Here is a 25,016-nt window from a genome sequence, read left to right on the forward strand (position 1 = left end):
AAACGATGCAAAGATCATACGAACAACATATATCCTCCGTAAATGTGAGAAATGACGCTAGGAGTAGAAACGCATCGGCCATGTACACCCTTACCTGGTGTTCTCTGGTCAGAAAGCGGGTGTGGTAGCAGTGGAGAGGAAGGAGCCTGGAGGTCGGAACTGTCATACGGAGCCCTTGCTCCTTCGTGAGGCAGTTTCACCAACTGGAACATCCTGACTTTATTTCAGGCCAGCCTCCGCCCAGGTCTCTCTTGCCTGCCTGCCTTTCCACCATTCCGATCCTCCACGTGTATTTGGTGAAGGATGCAGGAGGTGGCAGGAGTAGCCGTATGTGTAGGTTATAAAATCACGTGACCATGTTTTTGGAGGGAAACAGCTGGTGTTCTGTGTCAGAGCGCCATTTTGACAGCTTTGCCTTAGTCACAACAGGCTCATGTCAGCCGTATCTTAGGGGAGGCAGAACCCACTTATGGTTCCTACCAGCTCACCTGCAACACAGCACAGCAATGCCTTTGCTGCTAACAGCACCCACTGTCTCTTCATTTGTTGACTTTGGAGCAACCTGCAGCCCAGTAAAAACTCTTTTCGCCCCACACACTTATTTTCCCTCTAGGGAGACTCAGGGGAGGTATCCCCGTGGGACAGCGAACTCAGAACAACGTTCACCTCATCTTAGGCTGGAAACTTAAGGAAATTGGGCAACAGAGCAGACTGCGAAAGTTGAGCTCCTGTCTAGCTCCTGCCAAGTCCGTCCTGCCCAGGGTGGAACCTCCAGGTGGTTTGAAGTGATGTCAGTTGCCGCAGCATTGAGAGTATGTGACCGAGGTATAAAGACCCAATTCACAGCCAAGGCTTAGTGGTTTTAAATTATCCATGCCCCATCTTTCCCCACTTGCACAGAAAATTGAAAGTTGATAGCTGTTGAAATCTGGTTTTCAGATGTGTTTTTATCTGACGGACCTAACTTAACTATGGGATACCCATAAATATATATGTGATTCCCACATTGCTGGCATCTTCCTTGCTACGTAAGTAAGTTCTCTAATCCCGTTAAGGGGTCACTGGATCAGAACAAACCCACTTATCTGGATTGAATAATGCCCTTCTCTTTGCTGAGAGTGCTGTGTGTACGTGTGTGGGTGTTCTGGCTCATGCCTTGTCATTCCAGGCCAGTCTTGTCTCTTGGTACTCGCTGATGGGGAACATAGAGAATGAAATCTGGTCTCCAGTTTCTTAACATGAGGGAAAAGAGAGGATCGGCAGCTGTTTCTGTTTAACAGTGATTATCCCTGGGATTGTGAGTGTTTTAAAATATTTCTCTTCTTGCTTATCTGCAATTCCTGATTCCTACATTAAGTGTGTGCTTTTTTTTTTTTTTTTAAAGGGTAAGGAAGCAGTAACTTTGTAATGTGGAGAAAAAGGTTCCCCCTTTTCCTCTTGTTAAGAATAAATAAATTATTTTTTTGCCTTCCATGATCTGGAGTCATGGAAAAATTCAAATACTGAGGACCCATCCATTTACATAGCAAAAAGCTATGGAAGACTTTGGGTTATTTTATTTTATTTTATTTCCCCACTCTGAGCTCAGCAGCCTGAGGTACTGCCCCGTGGCCCCTTGGCCATGTCTAGGGTTATCCATTCCTTATCAATCACTTAGTGTGTCTTGTGGCCAAGTTGCCCTTTAAGCAGTCTGCCCTTTGATACTTTGCATAAAAAGTGGCCTGAACCTAATCTAGCCATGGACTTGGGACAGAGAAGTCCACAGCACAGGGGCAGTGGAAGGCAGGAGGACAGGTGGCAGGGCTGGCAGTGAGTCACCCCTCTGGCTGTTGATGTGATACTGTCCCTCTCTAGCACCTTTTTATACCCATGCCTCGATGGGTACCCAGCGGAGTGACAGGTGGGCTTAGCAATGTCAAAGTCTAAGGCATGACAGTCAGGAGGGTTCACTGTAGGTTCCCTGAAACAATTTTAAAAACGTGTGTTGTCCAGGGTTCTTGAGACCTTCGGGTATGTTGGTAGAACACACATGTTTTCACATTTTCAGACCATTGCCTGACTCCAGTGTTCCCTTCTAACTGGAAGACCAGCATCAGAAGAGTGGCCTCCCAGTGTGGGTCAGGGATGCTGGGAGAAAGGCATTTCCTGGGCCCTGTCTCAGATCTATCAAATCTGAGTTTCGGGGTTACCCCACTCCTCCCCAAGCATCTCCATGTAATGTCTTGGCAACCAGATATGTCATGTCCCATGACTAGAATCATTATTTATATGCAGTGTTTCATGATGGGAATTGTTTGTCTTTTGAAAGTCATTGATAGCCTTCTTTTCTGACGGGGGGGGGGGGGGTTGTCTTTGCATCGTCTTTCAGAATATTGAGCATCTAATTCACATTTTGCTAAGTGCTAGGAATGACCTTGAGCTCTCGAGGGAAGTGTGCTGGTTTCCAAACTTATGTTCTTGGGATCTTAGGGCCATGAAAATGCCTGGAGTTTGGAAAGCATATTGAACCTGAGACAGGCCACGTCTCCTTTCCTTACATCAACTTGGGCAGCTCTGTTTCTATATCGAGATTTCACGTATGAGTTCTTTTGAAAAGATATTTTCCTCTCATTAAAAAAAGGGAGCAGGAGGGTGAAAGAGAGAAAGTTTTTTTTTTCTTTCTTTTTTTTTTTAAAAAGGACTTAATGATGTTTACAGTGCCATCCAAATCTAGAATCCTGTGGTTCAGGACACCGACTTGTCAGAATCGCATTATAAAGGAGGATCCCTTTGTGCCTTCATCCTATCACTTCTCACACAAAACAAGACATTGTGGTTCCGGGATCAGTGTTGTAAATAACCTGTCAACATTTCCAAGATGAGACTCCCCCCCCCCCACTCCCCCCACCCCCGGCCACACACCCGAACCCCGCCAGGCACCCAGTCTATTTATAATGAACTCTTCCACAGCACGGTAGGTAGGGTAATTAGCCTAAATGAGCTATTCTCCAAATGGTGTGGCCGTGGGTACAGATGACCAGAGTACTCAGAGATGGTTAGAAAGAGAGCCTCCACCTGCCCACCAGTATTGTGTGTCCTAAGAAAAAGCAGAACATGGCTTCCGGATATGGAAGCAAATACATTAAAAGCTGCAACTTTTGGATGGGGGCGGGCTGCAGGGGTGGTTGCCCGGCGGAGGGAGGAAAGGAAGGGAAATGCAGGATCACTGCTCTCGGAATCCTGCCTTCCTCCCTGGAAACCTGTCATTCACAAGCCCAATTATGTGCAGGTAACATGTCAACTCTGACAGAATGAAACCCATGCATGCTTTATATGGTTAGTGTTGGTTTTGTTTTTTTGGTTTTTTTTTGTTTTTTTTTTTTAATGAAATCCTGCTACACTATCAGGTTCTATTTTCATAAATGTCTTTTTTTTTTTTTAAAGCCAAATCATATATTTCGCCACACACTCCTGAAAAGCTTTCATCAGTGTGTCGAAAGAGAGAGTGGTTGGGTCTTGCTGTGTACATGTTGCCAGGACGAGGGGGAGAGACATGGGGATCAAGAGAAATCTGCTTGGCCTATTTCTGACCCTCTGCTCCTTTCTGAGTGTCTGGGCCTTGGGTTCCCCATTTGTAAACAGGGGTAATTAAATTTATCTTTCCAAAGGCTGTCATGGAATCACTCAAAGATTGAAAATTCTTTGCAAATAAAAATGCCTTGCCGTAGGAGTGCCTGTTAATTATGAATGAGAAGTAGAAGGCAGGCAGCTAGCAGGAAAAACACAGGAGGTCCACATGGTTTTCCGTTTACCATTTTGTTTTCTTTTCTCTTTGTTTTCTCTTTGATTTTGATTTTTTTCTGAATGTGTTTGTTGTTCAAGGGTAAAAGCGCATTCTGCGGTTGGGATCAGGTATGCTTTCTGCCATTAATTGTCGGGGCTCAGGGACCAGGTCAATCCTATTTTGAGTTTCTGTTCCGCTCACCACTAGGGGTTTACTTTGAACAGGTTGCTTGGTATCGCTGGGCCTTCCATTTCTGCTCTGGGAAGTGGGGATGGTGTTTTCTTTCTTGGAGGGCTGGTGTACCAATCTGGGCTCGTGTAAGGCATGTGTAAGCCAAATGCTATGTATTGTGCCCCTATGTGCGCCCTCCCCAATCACCCTCATCCTGCTTCACCTTTCCTGTATTCCCTAGCGCCCAGCATCTTTACTGTGCTATTTGATCAGATCATCGGCTAAGTGGATTGCTCAGGTTCCAAGAAGGCAGAGATCCTTGCTTGTTTTGGTTAGATTTCCAGAATGCAAGAACAGTGCCTGACCCATGGTGGCTGCCTAATGGTGACAAAATCGGCCCTTAGCCCGCTCCCCTTCTCTGTTGTCTTCCACTCAGTGAGATTCATTCTGGGTCTGGTTCTGCAATTCTGTGTTTTGTTTTCTTCTTGTCTTTTTTCTTCTCCCGGGGATCTTCACTTCATTAGATTATGTCCGTCAGACCTTAACTATTGTATTATGACACTGTTTCCCTGCACTGCTGGATACATGGGTTGCACAGATGAATATTCTGGAGACTGACTTTGGTAAAAATTCTTCTACATTTTGTTTGAAAAGTATGGCTTTCTAGTATAAGCCATGAATCACCAAAGAGCTTCCTAAATGTACTCAAACACACTGAAATGTTTTTTTGTTTTGTTTTGTTTCCTCTTAAGTCATTAACTGATGTAAAAATAACTGGAGGGAAAAATCCCTGGCCACTTCCTAACACCCTTGACTTCTTTACAGTAGCTGGTTAATTAAAGAGTTACTGTTAAAATGGGCTCTATTTCTGAAAGCAGCAGCCTGGGTTGGGAAGAAACCTCTTTGAGTTTGGAGATGCAAACCAGATCCAAGTGTCCATTCTATTTGTGTATATTTTCAATCTGATGAAAAGCAGGAAGTGGGAGAATCTAACAAGCCCAAGTTGGCTGAACTAAACCACTTTTGTTTCTTGAGTACATTTCAGTGTCAAAACGTAGGCACAAGACATTCATAGAGTAAGGACAGAAACCAACTAATCATCTTAATGGTTGGAAAAAAGCATTTGACAAAACCCAACACCTTTTTGTGATTAAAAACAACAACAACACTCAACAAACTAGTGTAGAAAGAATCTTCTTCAACTTGGTAAAAGCTGTAAAAAGCCCACAGCTAAATAATACTTGATGGTAGAAGATTGGATGTTTTTCCTTAAGATCAAGACCAAGACCAAGATGTCTACCACTGACACTTCTGTTGACCATGGTGCTGGAGGTTCCAGCCAGGGCAATAAGGCAAGACAAAGACATAAAATCTATCAAACTGGAAAAGAAAGAATAACACTTTCTCTGTTTGCAGATGACATGATCTTGTATACAGGAAATGCTGAGGAATACACACACACACACACACACACACACACACACACATCATGCTCTTAAAACTGAAAAGACAAGTTCAACAAGATTATATGGTGCAAGATGAATGTGCCTGTACTGCTGGTGTTTCTGTACTGTAATAATCTGAAAATGAAATTAAGCAAAACAATTCCATTTAAATAGCATCCAAAAGAATAAAATACTTGGGAATAAACTTAAAAAAATATGTGAGACTTATGACAGAGAAGCACAAAATAGCATTGAAAGAAATTGAAATAGACTGAAATAAATGTGAAGACATCCTTTGTTCATGGATTGGAAGATCTAATATTAAGATAGCAATGTTCTCCAAATTGATCTCTAGATTCAGTGCAATTCCTGTCGATATTCCAGCTAGGATTTTTGCAGAAAATGGCAGGCTCGTCCTAAAATTTGTATTTCATGATGCAAATGCCAGGGACCGGGGAAAGCTAGCACATTTTTTTTTAAAGGAGGACAAAGTTGGAGGACTCACATTCACAATTTCAAAACCTGCTGCAAAACTACAGTGATCAAGACAGAGTCGTAATTGCATAAGGCAGACAGATAACTCAATGGAATAGAACTGAGAATCCAGAAATAAACCATTACATTTATGATCAGCTGATTTTTGATATGGATGCTAAGACAACCCAATGGAGGAAGAATAGACTTTTTAACAAATGATGCTAAGACAGTTGAATAACTACATGAGTATGAAGTTGGACTCCTTCCTGACACCATGCATGAAAACTAGCTCAAAATGGAACACAGACCCAAATATAAGAGCTAAAGCCATAAACATCTTAGATGAAAACATAGGAGTAAATTTTTTCACTTCGAGTTAGACAGTGGTTTCTTAGATAAGATACCAAAAGAACAAGCAATAACGGAAGAAAAATGGGACTTTATCAAAATAAGAAACTTTTGTGCTTCAATGGTCATCATCAAGAAAGTGAAAACTAGGGACGCCTGAGTAGTGCAGTCAATTAACATCCGACTCTTGATTTTGGCTCAGGTCACGATCCCAGGATTGTGAGATCAAGCCCTCCTACATCAGGCTTCGTGTTGGCATGGAGCCTCCTTAAGTTTTTCTTTCTTCTCTCTCTCTGCCCTCCTCCAATAAAAATAAATAACTAATTAATTAATTAAAATCCCAAAGGAAGGCTGTGTTTAAAAAAAGGAAAAAAGAACAAATTTGGAAGTGTTTATCCAATTAAAAACAAAAAATATCACCCAGAGAATGGGAGAATATTTTTACAAATTCTATTTCTAATAAAGGACTTGTATTCAGAGATATATATACAGAATGCTTATAATTCTACAATAAAAAGACAAATAACAATTTTAATAATGGACTAAGAGTTCAAACAGACATTTCTTCAATGAGGATATATAATAAGCATCTAGAAAGATTCTCAGTGCCATTAGCTATTAAGGAAGTAAGAATCAAAACCACAATAAGATGCCACTCCATTCCCACTAGGATGGAAACAGTGGAAAGATACTAAAAAGTGTGGGAATGATGTAGAGAAAATAAAACACTCATATATTAATGGTGGGAATGTAAAACAGTGCATCTATTTCTGAAAAACAGTTTGACAGTTCCCCAGCATGTGAAGCATAAAGTCACTATATGACCTAGCAGTTCTGCTCCTCGGTGTATAGCCAAGAGAACTGAAACCTATGTTCACACAAAAATATTTGTATATAAATATTTACAGCAGTAGCATTCACAAAAGTAAAAATAATGGAAATAATCCAGATGTTCACCTGAAGAATGGATGGACAAAATGTAACTTAACCAGACTCTGGAATATTACAATGCAGTAAAAGGGAAGGAAGGATTGTCACATGTTACAACACGGATTAATCTTGGAAACATCCTACAGTGCAAAAAAAAAAAAAAAAAAAAAAGCCACTTTCAAAAAACTATGTATTACATGATGCCATACATACGGAATTTAGAACAGGCAAAGCCATAGAGATAGAAAATAGATTAGTGGTTGTCAGGGCCTGGGGGGAAGGGGAATGTGGAAAGTCACTGCCAATGTGCCCTGGGTTTCTTTTGGGGTGATTAAAACAGTCTAGCAGTCTAGCATGAGGTAGTGGTGATGCACTAAAAGCCAGTGATCTGTACATTTTAAAATGGTGACCTTTCGGATATGGGAATTCTATCTTAACAAAGCTGTTGTCAAAAAAATTAGGCACATATGGGGATTAGGATTCTGGACCCTCTCATTGCCTGGATAAGATACTATTGAAACTAATCATGAAGATCTGAGTACCACAGAGAACAGCTCGTTTTCTAAAAATTTTCCTCCTTGATTTCTTTCTCTTCTCTTTTTTACTGGTAGAAGCTAGAAATGCTTTTGTGCTGCTGACATCAACCTTTTTACTGCTTCATCATTTCTGTAGCCATGGAAAAGGGAACCGATGGTAACCATAAAAGAGAAATGTTCAACTTTGGGGAGAGATTTTATCTTTGGCTGCTACCTTTTGAGATAATTCGTATGCATGATCCTCTCCTACTGTATATTTAAAAAAGAAAAAAAAAACAACCAATGTAGGAAAAATTTGGGTTTTTGATGAGAATTTCAAACCTACGGGGATATTTAGTAGAGGTCAAAATGTCATTCCCATTAGATCTTGGGGCCAGATTTGTTTGGTGGGAAAACATATTCTTGCTCTTTTTCAGAAAGAAAACCTCACCTGCAGGTCTCTTTAAAAACGCTTCCATTTCCGTAGCTGCTAGGAAGCTTTTATGAAAATGGTATGTTGTCAGTATTTGTTAAGTTCACTGGTAATATTTCTAGTCAGCATATGTATTATGTCTGTTTAATGACTAGTATGGTCAAGAAAATTGCAGTCATGGTCCATAGCCCACGCTCTGTCTAGTAAACGATATTTGATGTTGCTCTTGGGATATTGATTTGGAAGAACAGGTTGGAGTCCACATTCGAACATTCTCATGAGGCTTACCTGGTGGCCTCTGACCTTCCGTGACATTTCCACGCGTGCAGCACTACACCTTCCAAGAAGACAGGCGGGCTGTGGGGCGCTGCTCTAGGCGTTCCTGCCAAAAGGCAGTTGCCCAGGAATGTGTTTATGGTTTGGGACCCTGAGGGCTGCTTGAACAATAGTTTCTTTTGCCTTCCTTCTCACCTTCTGCCTTTGCTCTTTGCAGGAAGATCTGCCTGCACTGCAAGTGCCCTCAGGAGGAGCACATGGTGACAGTGATGCCTCTAGAGATGGAGAAGACTGTCAGCAAACTCATGTTTGACTTCCAGAGGAACTCCACGTCAGATGACGACTCGGGCTGCGCCTTGGAGGAGTACGCCTGGATCCCGCCGGGACTGAAGCCTGAACAGGTACCATTCTTTTTTTTTTTTTTTTTTTTTTGCCCTTCTTTCAAGTTTTTATTTTAATTCCAGTTAGTTAACATAAAGTGTAACATTAGCTTCAGGTGTAGAATTTAGTGATTCCTCATTTACAACGCCCACTACTCATCTAAACAAGAACCCTCCTTAATACTCATCATCCATTTAACCCATTCCCCACAGCCCCCACCCCCCTCCCCGTCCCCTCCAGCAACCCTCAGTTTGTTCTCTATGGTTAAAGAGTCTGTTTTCTGATTTACCTCTCCTTTGTTTTCCTCTTTGTTCATCTGTTTTCTTCCTTAAATTCCACATATGAGTGGAATCGTATGCTATTTGTCCTTCTCTGACTGACTTGTTTCACTTAGCATAACACTCTAGCTCCATCCAGGTCATTGCAAATGACAAGAGTTCATTCTTTTTTATGGCTGAGTAATATTCCATGGTATGCATATACCAACACTTCTTTATCCATTCACATGTCGATGGACATTTGGGCTCTCTCCATAATCTGGCAATTGTTGGTAATATTGCTATAAAACATCAGGGTGCATGTGTCCCTCAAAATCAGTATTTTTGTATCCTTTGGGTAAATACCTAGTAGTTCTGTTGCTGGATTGTAGAGTAGTTCTATCTTTAACTTTTTGAGGAACCTCCATACGGGTCTCCAGAGTGGCTGCACCAGTTTGTATTTCCACCAACATAAAAAGAGGCAAACAGGTACCATTCTGGATGAGGAGGGCAGGGTTTGGGCTGTTTATTTCTGTCCTGCCCATCCTTCCTCATTCCAGCTCTGAAGGAAGAGTTCACTTTGCTGAGTCAGAGAAGTGGTTGGGGGTCCTTAGGTTGACGTCTAGCGCGCCAGTGGGTGCTGAGGAAAGCAGTGAAGTTGAGTCCTATGGGGGCCACTGCTAATTCACTCTGGAGTGCCATTATTAGCTGTCAACAGAAGATTGGCCAGAAACTTCTCAGAAACGCTGGCTTTGAAACATTAGGGAAACTTGATTTTTGAATGGGGGAAAGGGAGTTCGACACTGGCCATGAATCTTTAAGATTCTTTGTTAAAAGAGTGAGGATGTAAGGATTTGCCTTATTCTTCCCAGTGATATATATTGTGTTTAAATACTAAATTTGGCCTTGCTTTACAAAGAAAGACATTGGCATTTCCTGAAATATTTGGCACTACCTACAGGCTGCAAGTATTGACTCGATCAGATGACCTCGGTTCCTTTCTGTTTCACTGCACTGTCCTTGGAGTTTTCTTCTTCACCAGCCTCATGTTGGTTTAGAATCCCCTTTTTTAAAGCCGGACACTCACCATCTGTGAGAGATCCCTAGTTTTGCCCTCTGACACAGAAAATGGCTGTCTCTAGTGATCTTCATGTCCGACAGAATGTTTGGAAGCTTAAAATGTCCTGAGATTTTAAAGTCAGGGACTTTTGGTGCGATAATGCTTCTAGAAAAAGTTATTTTTGATGAGGGAAGACCCGAGAATTCGCCAACAACTCAAGAGTAGACCCCTAGTAATTTCTCCTTGATTAGCCGTTTCTCATTTTCTTCTTCCAATATTTGAGGTCGCAAATTGGCACCTGGAATCTGGGACCCAGGTAGGATTTGTTTAGCAAAGTATTATTTTAAATTTTGAATTAGTTGCTAATCCTTAAAAATTAGTTTTTACATGAAAGTTCATATTTATGTCTTGAGGAAGCCCTTCGTAAGCCCTGTAGGCACTCCATTTTTGTGATCTCTGCTCTTATTCTTATAAGGAAGAAAATGTTTTAGAACAGAAACATTCACAGAAAATAATCTCCATGAGGATTCGAGGTATCAGGAAGAAGAAATAAGAACATTTTCTCTCAGTTTGCAGGTTAAGGATATATAGTTATTTCCTTCTGTTTCAGTGAAGATTGTTTTATTAAGGAGTAAGCTCCAGAAGAATGAGAGTATTTGATTACTAACAAGGTAGCAGGAGACTGAAGATCTCTGTTTGGCATCACCATTCTGCCGCCAGTGTTTGAGCAGGGAGTTTTCACAACTAGATACATCTGTGAGCTTATTTCATTTTCTTGCTAACCTCATTTCCAGCCGCTTCTAAGAGACCCATCTTCCTTTTGTTCACCTTGCTTTCTGCCAAATTGGGCCCTGGAATTGTGAAGTTACGCTATTTGAGGTTCCCTGCTTAGGTAGACTCTTCCCTAAGACCATGTAACAGCACCCTATGATTTTTAGGCACAAAGAAAATTTTCAGTTGGCCCAAGTGTACAGACAGTTGCAGAAGCTGGGGTCTTGGTTCGGTTCACCAGTTCCGAAAGTGAGTACTGATAGTCATTTTGGAGGGTGCTTCACTTAACCAAAATGCATGTTTTGGGGAAACATGAAACAACTTTATTTGATTTGTTTTGACAGAAAGCAATTAATGTTATTAAATAAGTGGTTTGAATTATGTCCAATGAATGGATATTCCCATCTCTTATAATTCTGCTATTCCTTGGATGGTTTTCTTTATTCCCTGAATTTCTTCAAACCTGTGTGACACAGATGGTTTGGAAGGGCAGCTGTTCTCTAGAGAGACTTCTCTTCAACCTGTTTGTAGGGCTGTCTATTTGCCTAATAAAATGGGAGTCTGTATTTAAAGGTGTTTGAAGGCATCATGTTGCCTCAAAGAAATGGAATTCAAATTTTAAAATGATGAGACCTTTTAAAATTTATTACTTATGGAGCTGTTTATATGTTTAAGGATTTTTTAAAAGCTGTGTAGGATGTCCTAAGATTAGGCAAATTTGAGACCCTGTATGTTTTTTACTAAAAATGTTGATACTTAATAGCATGTCTAGTTATCACTGGTAAAGAAAATTTATTTTTCTATCAAAAGAAATTACAGGGAAAGTTAAATGCTTTATGCTCCAGGGGAAATGCCAAAGACCAGTTAGGGTTGAGAGTCATGTGCCTTTGTTTCTGCTAGAAACCTTTCATTTGACTCCCTGATCATGGGGTTGCTAATATACCTTCAGGTGATACTCTTTATTATCCTGTTTCTTCTGAGAAATGCCTTCAATTAAGTACCTTAAGTGCCTTCAATGAAGTACCCTAAATGGGAGGTGTTTTTGAATAAGGGCATTTAATTTCATAAAACCCTACTAGTGCAAAACCTGACCTTAAAATAGAGCAAAAAGTGATAAATGTAATAGATTATGCCAGAAAGGAGTAACGTCTATGTTGTGATTTTTTAATGACTGAAAAGTCATCATTGAGGTTGCTTGGATCCTTCCCTTCTGCTCACCTCAGGCAAGGTGTGTCCCGTCATCTGGAGAGCCCCCCGGTACTTCAGCTGCCCTGACTGGCTGTCTGTTGTCTTTTTTTGAGCTCTAGTTTGTCTTCAAATCAGTTAATAATAAATGCCCTGTCTTCTAGAGATGTTCTCGTGATCAGTTTACAGTAGTAGATGGTACTTTAAGAAAATTTGGAGGGTATTGAACAAGCTGGAAGAAAGGCAAATGGTGAGCAGGGTTTCCATACCTGAGTACTGTTGGAATTCTGGGCTGGATAATTCTTTGCTGTTGGGGCTGTCCTATGCTGTGTAGGATGATTAGCAGCTTCCTTGGTTTCTTCCCACCAGATCCCAGTAGCATAGACCACCTGTTCCCTAGGACCTTGGGGTGACCAAATATCTCCAGGCAGTTCCCTGTGACTCTGGCAGGGGGCTGGGTTGGCTACCCTAGTTGAGAACCACTGAATCAAAGTGATGTTGAAACCCAAAGGATCTGTCAGCAAAATTCTGGCCCAGTCAAAACATAAAAGGCTGACTCACATCAGCAGACATTTGTTCGAGAACCTTCCATGTTCTGGGTCCAGTTTCATAGCTGCTCCCTTGTAACAGAGTCAGGTATCTGGTGGCGTGAAAGCATGGTGGTCCCTCTGCTTGAGCAGAGTCTGGTGCTCTGCGAACAGACCCTGCTGTGCTCAGTTAAATCAAAAGAAGGACAGGAAGGGTGTGAGGAGCTGGCAGTGGTGGGGGCGTCCCCTTTGTTCTCCAAAACAGAAATCGCTTTCTCCTTTAGTGTAGAGAAAACTGGCTCATTGATAATACATTAGAAAGGAAAGAAAACACACCTAAGAAAGTGTGGCTCAAAATCACCCATAATTCCACCAGTCAAGAACTATTATCCTACAACCTTTACTGTATGCATGTGGCAAGTAGCTTTGTAATAGGAGAACTTTCCATTTTGTTTTGGACAAAAACATGATGATGCTGTTCACTTACCTCGACTTTTTTTTTTTTTTTTAAGATTTTATTTATTTATTTGACAGGGGGAGACACAGAGAGAGAGGGGGCACAAGGAGGGGGAGTGGGAGAGGGAAAAGCAGACTCCCTGCTGAGCAGGGAGTGGATGCGGGGCTCCATCCCAGGACCCTGAGATCATGACCTGAGCCGAAGGCAGAGGCTTAATGACTGAGCTACCCAGGAGCCCCTTACCCCAACTTTTATTCCACTTCGTGTATTGTGAACAGCTTTTGGTATCCGTGTATTTAGATCCCGACTCTCCTTCGGAATGGTTGCCTGTCCTCCTTGGTAGTGTCTTACCTGGAGTGGTCCCACCCACCACTAGGGAGCATTTGGAAATATATGTTTGGAAGAGGTAGTTAGTGTCAGAATAGTTCCACTGGCACTAAAATGGGTAGAGGGTTGAGACGCTTGACATCCTGAAAATTACCAGATGATTCCAGGCCAAAAAAAAGCCACCCCTCCCGAATGCCAAGAGGACCACCACCAAGCACCGTGGAGCTGAAGGTTCATTTTTGACCATGTGCCTTGCTGGCAGCTTTCCTCTGCATTGAATAAGGGGACAGCAGCCATTGTATTATGCATTTGTCTGTTCCTCTGCTTCACAACATTTCTTAGGGGTAGGGTGGTCTCCTGTAAACCTTTCTAAGGCTTTTGATTTATTGTGACAAACTGCTGTGCAGAAAGGTTATAACTGGTAATGCCTCTGGGTGGATCGTCTTCATTGGGTCCCTATGGATGTGTTTTTTCTATTAATTCTGTCATCACTCCATGCAAACCTCAAGAGTCCCATCAGATTGTGTCTCCTGAGTGAATTCCTTTCCATCCATGTTTTAGATACTCTGAGTAACTGTAGAGGGTTCTCGAATATGAATGCCCCAATCCTTGGTCTCCAGATATTAGTAATACTACCTTGACCTTAACTGTGGTTCTGTGCATAAAGAGGGGCAATTCATTTATTTGTTTGGAAGTCTCAACTTGCCCACCAACCCCTCCCAGGAAGGATGAAGATAGTGGGAACCACCGTCCAATGTTTGGCTTTCCTAGTACTCTGCCACATGTGGCAAAGCAGACCATCCAGTACCACCTACGGGGGTGGGGCATATTAGTTGGTTTTGAGCCCTGTGAAAGTCTAGAACCATCTCTCCTAGAAGTACACAAAGTTCTTCGTTTGGCTTTTAATTCAGTGACAGTAGTTCAGCCATCACTTATCAGATTCAGTGTGTTTCCTCAAGGAGCTTCCATGACCACCTCCTACTCCCAATACATGATTAAGTCCCCATTGACATGCTTTGTAGCAATCCCTGCTATTCTTATTAACACTTTTCAAACATAATTAGATACTCACGGGTGCAATTATGTGTTGGATATTTACCTCTTCCACTTTGGTCTAAGATCCAAGAGGGCAGGATCTTAGAATCCCAGCCCCTTGCCCAAAGCCTGACCCATGGCAGACACCCAACTAATAGTTGTTAGGAGACGAGCAGAGGACTGAGGTCCTCTGTGGAAGCAGAAAGGCTCAGGGTTGCATCGCATGGGAAGAGCAGTCTTCACAATATTATTTTCTACATAAAGGAGGATTCTGTGTCAATTTCTCCTGCTCTTTGTGCTTCTCTTGAAGGCTTGTGTTCCAAGCAGATTCCTCTAGCCATTTAGATTGCTTCAGGGTTTTCTCCACCGACAAGGGGCAGGAGACTGGTGGCAGCTCATAGAAGGACCTGGCTCTAGCTCATGCCTACCGCAGCACGGCTCACTCCAGGCCCGGGAGCTGGAGCCAGGTTGTGGCAGCCCAAGCGCCTTTGTGTCCCCATCCAGACACGCAGAGCCCTTTGGGAGCTGCGGGGTAAGGAGGAAGCAGCTTTGTCCCAGGGAGGAACCAGCCTCGCCTCTGGAGTCAGACACATCCGGCCGCCGCTTTATCCCTTCCTGACCTTAGCAACGATGTTCAGCTTCCAAGAGCCTCAGTCCTCTCATGATCATGATCATGATGACAGTGGAGGAAATTATTAACACTTGTTCCGTGTCCACCAGTTTTTCACTTTGCTTGCATGATTCCTTCTCCATGCTCAATACAACCTTATTTGAAAATTATTATTCCTGTCTCTGTTTTGGAAGTGAATAAAGCAAGACCCAGAGAAATGCAAAAAGACATGCCCAAGGTCACACAGCCGATCAACAGAGATGGTCTCAGCCAACCCGACCTGGGAGCTGATTCTGTCTGAGCTGTAGGCCACGGGAGCTGCTCTGGGCCCCGAATGAGGGGGTGTCTGCATACAGAAGGTGCGCCATAAAATGGCTATCTCTTCCCTGCCCTTCCTGCAAAGCTAGAGTGACACTGATGACCAGTGTCCCAAGCAGGCAGGAAGAAGGCAAAAGGAACTTTGGGCTGACCAGGACAGAGGAAGGTTAGGTGGGCGTGGAGGAGGTGAGGGAAGCATGGGCTTCGCGGGAGTCCCGGATCCCCTTCTCAGCCTTCTCAAAGTCTTTCAGTAGGCCCGTTTTGAATTCTGCCCATCTAGAGGTCTTTCTGTTCCCCAGGCTGTCTGCTGGGTGAGCCTTGTAAAGCTGCCACATCTTTCTAATGTCGTTCTGGTTCCACGGAGCCAAGTGCCGAGGGCAACTTGGATGGGGACCCGCTCAGAGCCACCTGACCCAAGTTCTCTCGCACCCCAAGCAGGTTTCTGGAACGGTTTGCTGAAGAGAAGAGCTCTGCCACCCACCTCCCTCAGAGCCCGAGAGCTCCGGCCACTTCACGGTCAGCAGGCCCGGGAGGAGTGTGTCCCTGGGGCGTTTTCTGTGGGCTGCTCAGAGTGCAAAGAGAGCCTTCCCACAACCGAGACTATTCTGCAACCCTCCCCCTCCCCCCAACCTCCTGGGATCAGCGGGTCAGCAGGAGGCATCACTCTTGGCTCTGGCCTCTCTTGGCCACTTAGAGCCTCTTTAACACCTGTCTCTCCCAGGTGGGCTTCTTGGCGGCCCGTTTCCCCTGAGAGTGTACGGAGTGCATCAGAGAACGTGCTAGAGACTTTTGTGATGAGGGCACAGCAGTGAGGCTTTTTTCCTGCATTCATTCCTTTATTCAGCAGATACTCGTGTGTATCAGCTGTGCTTCCGCCACTATTCTAGGCACTGAGGCTAAAACAGCAGGCAAGATAATGAAGGTTTCTCCGAGACTGTAGTCGTAAGGGGGTGCGTGTTAGAGACATGAATTAGAAAACAAATCGATATTCAAGATAATTCAAGATGGGGATACGTGAGAAAAGAATAATGTCAATACACATTTAGCGACCTCTTCCACTGTCAGGGGTGGAAGAGGGGGTGTCCCATTTAATCCATGCCACAAGGAAAGCAGAGCAGCTTCTGTGACAACGAAGGTGGGCCGGGAGTGTGGGAGGGACCGGCTGACCTAGACTGGTTGGACAGGGACGGCCTCTCTGGGGAGGCGAGATTTGAACCGCTGCTGAAGGACATGAAAGGGCCGGCCGTGCAAAGGTCTGGCGTGTTGCAGATGTTACGGGACCCACTTGTGTGAAGCTCAGAAGTGAAACGAAATCAGTGTCAACTTCACATCTGCATGACGAACTCGGGTAGCGGGTGGTGAACGGTGTGGGGAGAGATATACGGAGCCCACGAAGTGTCCAGCTGTGGCCAAGGCATCCGTGGATGCAAAGGCTGGAAAACCCCAGTGTCTTGGTCGTCCCCATTGGAAATCGAAGGAGGGCTCACCTCACACTCATCACCTCGGGGTTTCTGCTTACAAGTCAGGATAGGGCAACAGAGAGCCCCCATTACGGATACTCCCTGAAGGTTTCTGTCTGCGCGTTTTGTCAGATGTCCTACCTTCTCAAATGTGAGCCTGTCGGGGGGAGTCACACCTTGTCTTGCTCACTGCGCGTGCTTGGTACCTAGAATGATGTCTGGTAGAGATTACCCATGCGATATACACGTGTTACCTGAATAAGCCATCACATGTCATCCTTGTACAAAACCCTTCCCTCTTCCCGTGAATCCCTTGCCACTCAGAGAGGACCAGAAGCTCGGCCAGGTTGCCACAGGTAGGAAGGGGCGGGGCCACGGCACACACAGGCCTCCTGGGAGACTCCGCTGCTAGTCTGGGCTCCTCCTCCTCCGCCCGGCTTTCCTCTGCGGTGATCCACCCAGGAGATCAGAGCCAAGGAAGCCGGCATGGTGTGTGTTGGAAGAGCCAGCGGCATGTGTCACACAAGGCTCTTTCATTCTCAGGGAAGGATAGTTTCCCCGAATCTCAGGTTGACCCGGGTGACTAAAAGATTCCTCTTTTCCCCACCTCCTGTTTCCCCATCACTGCAGGAAGCAGGAAACTTCAGAGGCTGATTTTCCCCCATCGACGATCTCTGTTTATCTCTGGCTCTCCTCACTGAGGAGAGTCATCCTGGCATGTTGTCTCTCCCTCCTGCACGGGTCCTCATGCTCCTATGCAGTGTTGTGGACCTGGGCCCCTGACCGCCATACTCACTGGGCAGATATTATGGGATGCCAACTCTGTGCTGGGCACGGAGGGACAGCCGTGAACACACAAGTCTCCCTTCCCTCCTAGAGCTGAGATTAGAGTAGAGGCTGCGGACAAATGAGCAGTTTGTACAAGTGAACGAGACACTTGCAGAAAATGATGTGTGCTGGAAAAGCAGTAAAAAAATGGGGGATATGATTTAGAGCCAGAGAAGACATACTTTTTCTGTGAAGAACAGTGTAGTAAATATTATAGGCCTTGGGAGAGATGTAATCTCTGTTGCAAATACCCAACTCTGATGTTGTTCACCTAACTCTGATGATGTCATGGGAAGGCATGATGTCATAGATGAATGGGCATGGCTAAGGGACAATAAAACTTTATTTACAAAAACAGTCAGTGGGCCTGATTTGATCGAAAGGCTATAGCTTGCTAGTACCTGATTTAGAGAAGCTACTTTAGATGGGGTGGTCAGGGAGAGCCTCTCCAAGGAAATGACATTTGAGTTGAGTTGTTCTGCAGAATGATGGTTTGATTACCCACATTCTGTCAGCCTAGTCCAATGGTTTTCAAAGAATGGGTTCCCTTACCAGCAGCATGAGTACTACCTGGGAACCTGTTGAAAAATGAAGATTCCCGGGCTCTGTCCCAGACCTACTGAACCAGAACCCTGAAGGTGGGCCCAGCATTCTTTTTGGACAGGGACTTCAGGTGTCTCTTAAATATACCCAAGTTGGGGCGCCTGGGTGGCTCAGTGGGTTAAGCCTCTGCCTTCGGCTCAGGTCATGATCTCGGGGTCCTGGGATCGAGTCCCACATCGGGCTCCCTGCTCAGCGGGGGGCCTGCTTCCCTTCCTCTCTCTCTGTGATCTCTTCCCTTCCTCTCTCCTACTGTGATCTCTCTCTGTCAAATAAATAAATAGACTCTTTAAAAAAAATAAATAAATAAAAAATTAAAAAAAAAAAATACCCAAGTTGGAGAAGTGCTGCTCTAGACTAATGGAAAAACCAGTGTTAGAAATGACAAATCTTGGCTCTACCAGTTATTAGGTCTGTGACCTGGGGTGCCCTGAGCTTCACTCATTTTGTCTGAAAAATGCAGAGGCTCGTGCCCAGGTCTGGAGTCACTGAGAAGACAAACTGAATTTCTCTCCAAAGAGCCTGGGAGATGTAGACCCGTAGGTGGTCCTCATCAGACGGTGACTGCTGTCATCACCACAGTCACTGTTTGGGTCTTCAAGACACTGCAGCAGAGTTGCCTGTGGGTAATAATGGGGGATGAGCCCCAGAAGCTATCTGTTTCCATCTCCAGCATCTTGCCCTTGCCCGACCTCTCTTGAATATGGCCTGAATACAAGGCTGTCTGTTAAAGGAGAATTGGGGATGCTTTCAAAATCCCTTCACTGCTCCTGTTCCTTCGTGTTCTCCTTGGCCCTTTTAATTCAGAAAACGCTCTGGTCCCTGTTATTGTAGAAGCTTGAGTTTTACGGCTGTGACTCACCCCTGTGGCACCCGGATCCACAGTGCCAGCAACCAGTTTTGCCATTCGCTGTCGGGCGATTGACAGTCCGTTCTTTGTAATGTGTGAAGCCGTTTATACCGGGAGGGGCAGAGGCTGGCAGATCTGGGGGAAGGCAGAGACGTGGTTCATCTCTGTCGGCCTGCTGGGTGGTTCTGGTTCTTAAGGGAATGTACAATCAAATCTCCCCTCTAAAAACCCCACAAACACCATCATTAGACGCACCAACCGTTCGCACTACCATCTTCATTTCATTATTCCATCAGCACACGCTGAGCTCAGAATGGAATTTCATGGCTGCAGTGAGACGCATGGCTCCCCAACTGGATTGGATTAAATTTCTTCGAAGCGGCCTCTCCCTGTGTTCACCTTCCCTGTCACTCATCCCAGGGCGCTCAGTGTGGTGTGAGAGATGAGTGGGGAAGGGAGGTAGAAGGAGGCTCCGAAGCGATCTCCCACACGGTTCTCGGGAAACCAGTCACGTGAACGATGGATGCCGTGTTGATCTTGGCTCCAGAAATGCACTGACATCATCACGCGGCAATGGGAACTATGCCTAGGTGCACTCTTCTATAAAACTGCCCGTTAATGAACTTGTTCTCAACGGAGCTGTCAGAGAGGGGACTAGAAGCTGGGTGCAGGCTTCAGGGCCTCTGCCGATCACTTCAGCAGCCTTGCGGCCAGGTTCCACCAGCAGGGCCTTGTCAAGGCTTATGTGCAGAGTGTGATGCCTAGAGAAACCTAGACTCATCTGCCAACACCGGAAAGGAGAGCTGCCATCAGGGTTTCTAGCTTTCAAGACGGATGGCCCCTGCCTGCATAGTAAATGCTTGCTGGGATCCTCCGGGTGGCCGAGCGGGACTCAGGACTTGGACTTCCTTCCTGAGCACACAGCTGCCTGCCCTTTCTGTGGACTGAGCGGCCAGTGGCCTGCACTGTGAGCTGCCGTGATGGTTGATTTACTCTCAGGATGATCTGTGCCTTCTGACTCGTGAGATATTTTGAGTAGTTTCATGGGCCGGTCGGATGAATCTGCTATCAGGTCATTTAATAACTGATCTCCACCCGCCCTTCTGGGTCTCTGTACTTTCATTCATTCATTTTGCACACAGCCATTTATTCGTTTGACCGGTATTTATTAAGTCATCATTACCTGCGGGCCGTCAGTCCAGGTCTGATTCCGGTGTGGCTGTTGTCGGAGTCCGGTGTAGAACGGGTGTGTCCCAGCCCCTGTCTGGAGATTCTGCTTTGTGTGACACGGACTCCTTCCCAGGCAGATGGAGACGACTCTCTCTGGGGAAGACCCACAGAGACTTCAGGCTCTGTGCTGCTCTCCTGTGGCTTCTGTCTTTGACGTACTTGTTCTTGTCAGCTCAGAATGTTCCAGAGCATGAGCTTGGACACTCACTGGCTCTGTGTTCAAATCCTAGTTGTGTCGCTCCCAAACATGAACCAAGTTCATCCACCTTCATGATCTTTCCTTTCATTATCTGAAAAATGAGAATATCATTATCTAACTATATAGCGTGGTTGTAAGGATCGGATGAGACCATACCTTAAACATAGGGCTTTCTTTTTAATAGTGAAAAATCAGAAATAAATCCCATGTCCATCAGCAGATAAGTGGTAAGCAAAGTATGTTGTATCTGTAGAGTAGAATGCTATTCTGCAGTGAAAAAGAATGGACTCTTGAGATGTGCAACAGCCTGACGGAATCAAAAAGTCATTATTCTGAGTGAAAGAAGTCAGACTAAAAAATTATGTACTGTATGATTCCATTTATATGAAACTCTAGGAACTTTAAGCTATAGTGACAGAAAGCAAATCAGTGGTTACTTGCAGATAGGTGGGGTGAGACACTGAGAAGAAGGAATGGCAAAAGGGAAGAGGAAGCTTCTGAGAGTAATAGATTTTTTTTTCTTTATCTTGATTATACTGATGGTTTTGTGGCTATATATATATATATATATATATCTCAACATTTATCAGGATAAATACTTTGAATATGTGCAGTTTATTGTATTTCAATTATCTCAGTCTAGTGACTGAATGAATGAACTGCTCTTTAGCAAAACGGAAGGAAAGCATCTTCTCATGCCAGTGGTGGGTTCTTCCTAAGGTTCTGTGGTTACCTCAGGAATTAACAGAACATTTTGGCCAAGTACTGTCAGAAGAAATTTGCTTAGTATTAATTATGCACAATAAAAAGGAGATTGGGGACAGAAACTCATCAACATCCAGAGGGATAGCCCTGAGAAATCAGTTCCACAGACTGGTTCATTTCATCATCTCTGTAAATTCTCTAGGACAGTGCTTAATACGTAGTTGGCACTCAGTAAATAGTGGTGGTAGTTGTTATTGCTCTGGATGAATAAAACTCAGTGATCAGATCTTGCTAAGAGAAGCTAATTATTCAGGCAATTTCTGAACCTGAATTTCCTGCATGAACTGGATAAATTCCTAAGCTCTCACTGGAGAGGGGATCAGGGCTGCCACAAACAGTTGTATAGTTTGTGCACTGCACAAAGTTTCCCAGCCAAGGGTGTGATTGGAGGCTGATAGTCACCTGTGCTCTGATGATTCCCAAAAGGAGGCATACCTTTTGTTGTTTGATGCAAGACTTTAGCTTAAGAGATTGGGGGCTTTTTCTAATTTGTGGTTGGGAAGGGTATTTGTGTAATTTCTATAAAGATACCAAAAAGTCTAACAGCAACATAGAAGGGATTTTAAACACTAACTAGCCTAGCTTATTGATGGTTTTATTTCTTATTTCCCTGCATTCCTGGGGTTTTGGGAAATCTATTGTCTGACCCCCCTGCATTCCTGGGGTTTTGGGAAATCTATTGTCTGACCCCCCAACTATTCCAGGACATGGAATTCCCATCCTCACTGGCATTGAGTGATCCGTAGCAGAAAAGAGGGAAAAAAATTTTTTTTTTCTTTCAGTTTTGATGGTCAAGATGGTGAATAGTTCATGCCCTTTTCTATTTTCTCCTTCATCTTTTACATTTAACAAATCATCGCAAGCATCCTAGCCTTGGACAGAGAGGTAGGCAGGGGAAGGAGCTGAAATACCAACCAACTAATTTTCCTAAGCACTTGACAACTCTTTTCATGTTTGAGGAGAGGTTCAGATCTTTGTGGATAAATTTGATGCTGAGCTTGTGCATGATTTTGAAGCATCCGTCTTCTCCTGGACCCCATTGCTATGTGGATAATCAAGAATTCATCTGGATGATGAATATTACCTAAGAAACAGCTCTGCTGAAATAGGGTCTGTGGGTGGTCTTTCCCAAGAACCAGGATTAAAAGCCATAGCTGTGGTATCAGACACACCAGGAACCCGATCCATGTCTGCTACTCTCTGTCTGTATCTATGATTGGAGCAACTTATTTAACCTTGGTGAAGTCATTTTTCCTCCTTTATAAAATGAGGTGTAATGGTTCCTGCCTTATAGGGCAACTATTACAGTACGTGGCATTTCAAGAAGCATTAGATAGAATTACCAATTGGAAAGTCCAACTGGTGGTGTGAAAACACTTTCCTTGGAAAGGCTTATCTGTGATAACAAAACTGATCTCAGTCTGAAGTGGTGGTCCAGGGAATGGGGTGGGGGGGAGTGTGGGCAGACTCAAGAACTTTAGAGACTACAGAAATTACTGGAACTTAAACCATGCGTTTAATGTTAACGAACACAGTCTGAGTGAACGTGTATGATTTGCACGTTGCCTCATACAACCAGAATTTAAGGAGCAGAATTTATCTATTTGACCACTCTTCCCCCTGCAACATCAGGGAAAATATATAAGGACTATAGATCAGACAGATAGACAGAAAAAGTGGCATTCAAGGCCAGAAAATGTTATGATTCAGGAAATTCAGTGTCAGACAGTAGGATCTCTAAGTGATCTTGACCAAGTTTCTTAGCACCATGTAGCGCCCGTTTCTTTGGGAGGGAGACAAACCATAAGTGACTCTTAATCTCACAAAACAAACTGAGGGTTGCTGGGGGGAGAGGGGTTGGGGGAAGTGGGGTGGGGTTATGAACATTGGGGAGGATATGTGCTATGGTGAGTGCTGTGAAGTGTGTAAACCTGGTGATTCACATACCTGTACCCTGGGTGATAAAAATATATTATATGTTTATAAAAAATTTAAAAATAAATAAATAAATAAAAAGAAAATGGGGGTATTAAATCGTTCCTCCCAATATAAAGTAAGAATAGGGAAGGTAATGTTTTCAGGTTATTAGAAAAAAGCACAATAAGGCGTCTGGGTGGGTCGGTGGGTTAAGCCTCTACCTTCAGCTCAGGTCATGATCTCAGTGTCCTGGGTTCAAGCCCCACATCAGGCTCAGCAGGTAGTCTGCTTTCCCCTCTCTCTCTGCCTGCCTCTCTGCCTACTTATGATCTCTGTCGGTCAAATAAATTAATAAATAATTAAAAAAAAAAAAAGAAAAAAGCATGATAAAGTTAGTGAGCAGTAATTACTGTTGATACAATATTCTCTATTGCCTTCCTAATTTTTTGCCTTTTTGATCTTTCAAAGACTGAGAGAGGCATCTTAAAATCCCTAAATGTATTTATGGGTTTGCTTATCCTTGTATTTCTGTTTTCATTTTATGTGTTTTGAAGCTGTATTTTGGGTGCCTGCAAATTCATGGTTACAAAGTATTTTTCTAGATGTTTCCTTTTATTATTTTGTAGCATCCCTTTTTAGTATTTTTTGCATTTGATTTATTTTACCACAAAAATCATTTTTATAGTTTTTAAAAAGCCTACGAATGCTGCATTAATATTTTCCTGAAACATAAATAGTAGACCAGTGGTTATTACAAAGTGATCAACAAATCGTATCACTAATAATTTTGAAATGACCAAGGATTAGTTAATCAGTTGGAACATCCCTTTTTGTCACCACTATTTCTGTTGATTTAAATTCTGGTTTGTGTAGTAGTAACATTGCACACTAGCTTCCTTTTGGTGAATAATTGCAAGACTGTGCTTTTTCATTCCTTTATTTCAAACTTTTCTTATGGGTTTGTTTTAAGTAAGCAGCATATGATGAGTAATGCATTTTTCTTTTTAATCCAAACTGATAATCTGTCTTTTAGTTGATAGATATAATATACTTACATTTGTTATGATAACTTAGATAATTATTAGTACCATCTTTTGTTGTTTTGTGTTTGCCATCTTTTCCCCTCTGCTCTTTTCTATTTTCTTGACTTTTTTTTTTAAGATTTTATTTATTTACTTATTTGACAGAGAGAGAGAGAACACGAGCAGGAACACAAGCAGGGGAGTGGGAGAGGGAGAAGCAGAGTTCCTGCTGAGCAGGGGGCCCGATGCAGGGTTCGATCCCAGGACCCCAGGATCATGACAAGCCGAAGGCAGAGGCTTTAACCCACTGAGCCACCCAGGCACCCTTTGACTTCTATTTTTTAATAGAAGTTTTCTTCATTTTCCTTTACTTTGGAAAGCCATGGAATATATTCCTGTTTTTGTAGGGGTCGCTCACTGTTTCCTAACATCCAGCCACACTGGATCGCTTGCCACTGTTCAGATACCCTGAGCTGCCTTCAAACCCACGGTGCTCACGTGTCATTCATTTTAAACCAGCATCATTGTTTCCATCCTCCTCCTGATTCGGACCGAGGACTTCTGTGATGTCCTCTCAGTACCGTTTCTTAGGTTACTCATGACAGATTTTTCCCTCCTATCTTAAAAAGTCTGCATGTCATGATGCTGTCCAGCCACCTCGATTGCGTTCAGATTGGGCCAAGTGTAAGTAAAACAATTTAAAACCAAAATCGTATCAGTACGAAGAACGTTGAGATCCATTTCATGTCTATTTTACATCTTTATTCCCTTTTCTTAACACAGATACGAACAGATGTAGAAGGTCCCCATTTTTATAGATCTGGTTTCTAAAATATATATGAGTAAAATTAAGGTTTTG

The 25,016-nt window shown here is 43.6% G+C and overlaps 1 protein-coding gene across 5 annotated transcripts in view; it reads left to right on the forward strand.

The window, feature by feature from the left end:
* Positions 1 to 25,016, forward strand: part of PRICKLE2 (prickle planar cell polarity protein 2) — a 320,594-nt gene that overhangs the window by 221,855 nt on the left and 73,723 nt on the right. For all 5 annotated transcript variants that reach the window (XM_082727019.1, XM_082727022.1, XM_082727020.1 and 2 more), the window contains one exon: positions 8,576 to 8,759. In XM_082727019.1, the coding sequence (XP_082583145.1) occupies positions 8,576 to 8,759 (184 nt within the window). The remainder of the gene's footprint in view (positions 1 to 8,575; positions 8,760 to 25,016) is intronic.

Source organism: Mustela nivalis, assembly GCF_964662115.1.
Source record: "Mustela nivalis genome assembly, chromosome: 1".
Taxonomy (NCBI): Eukaryota; Metazoa; Chordata; class Mammalia; order Carnivora; family Mustelidae; genus Mustela; species Mustela nivalis.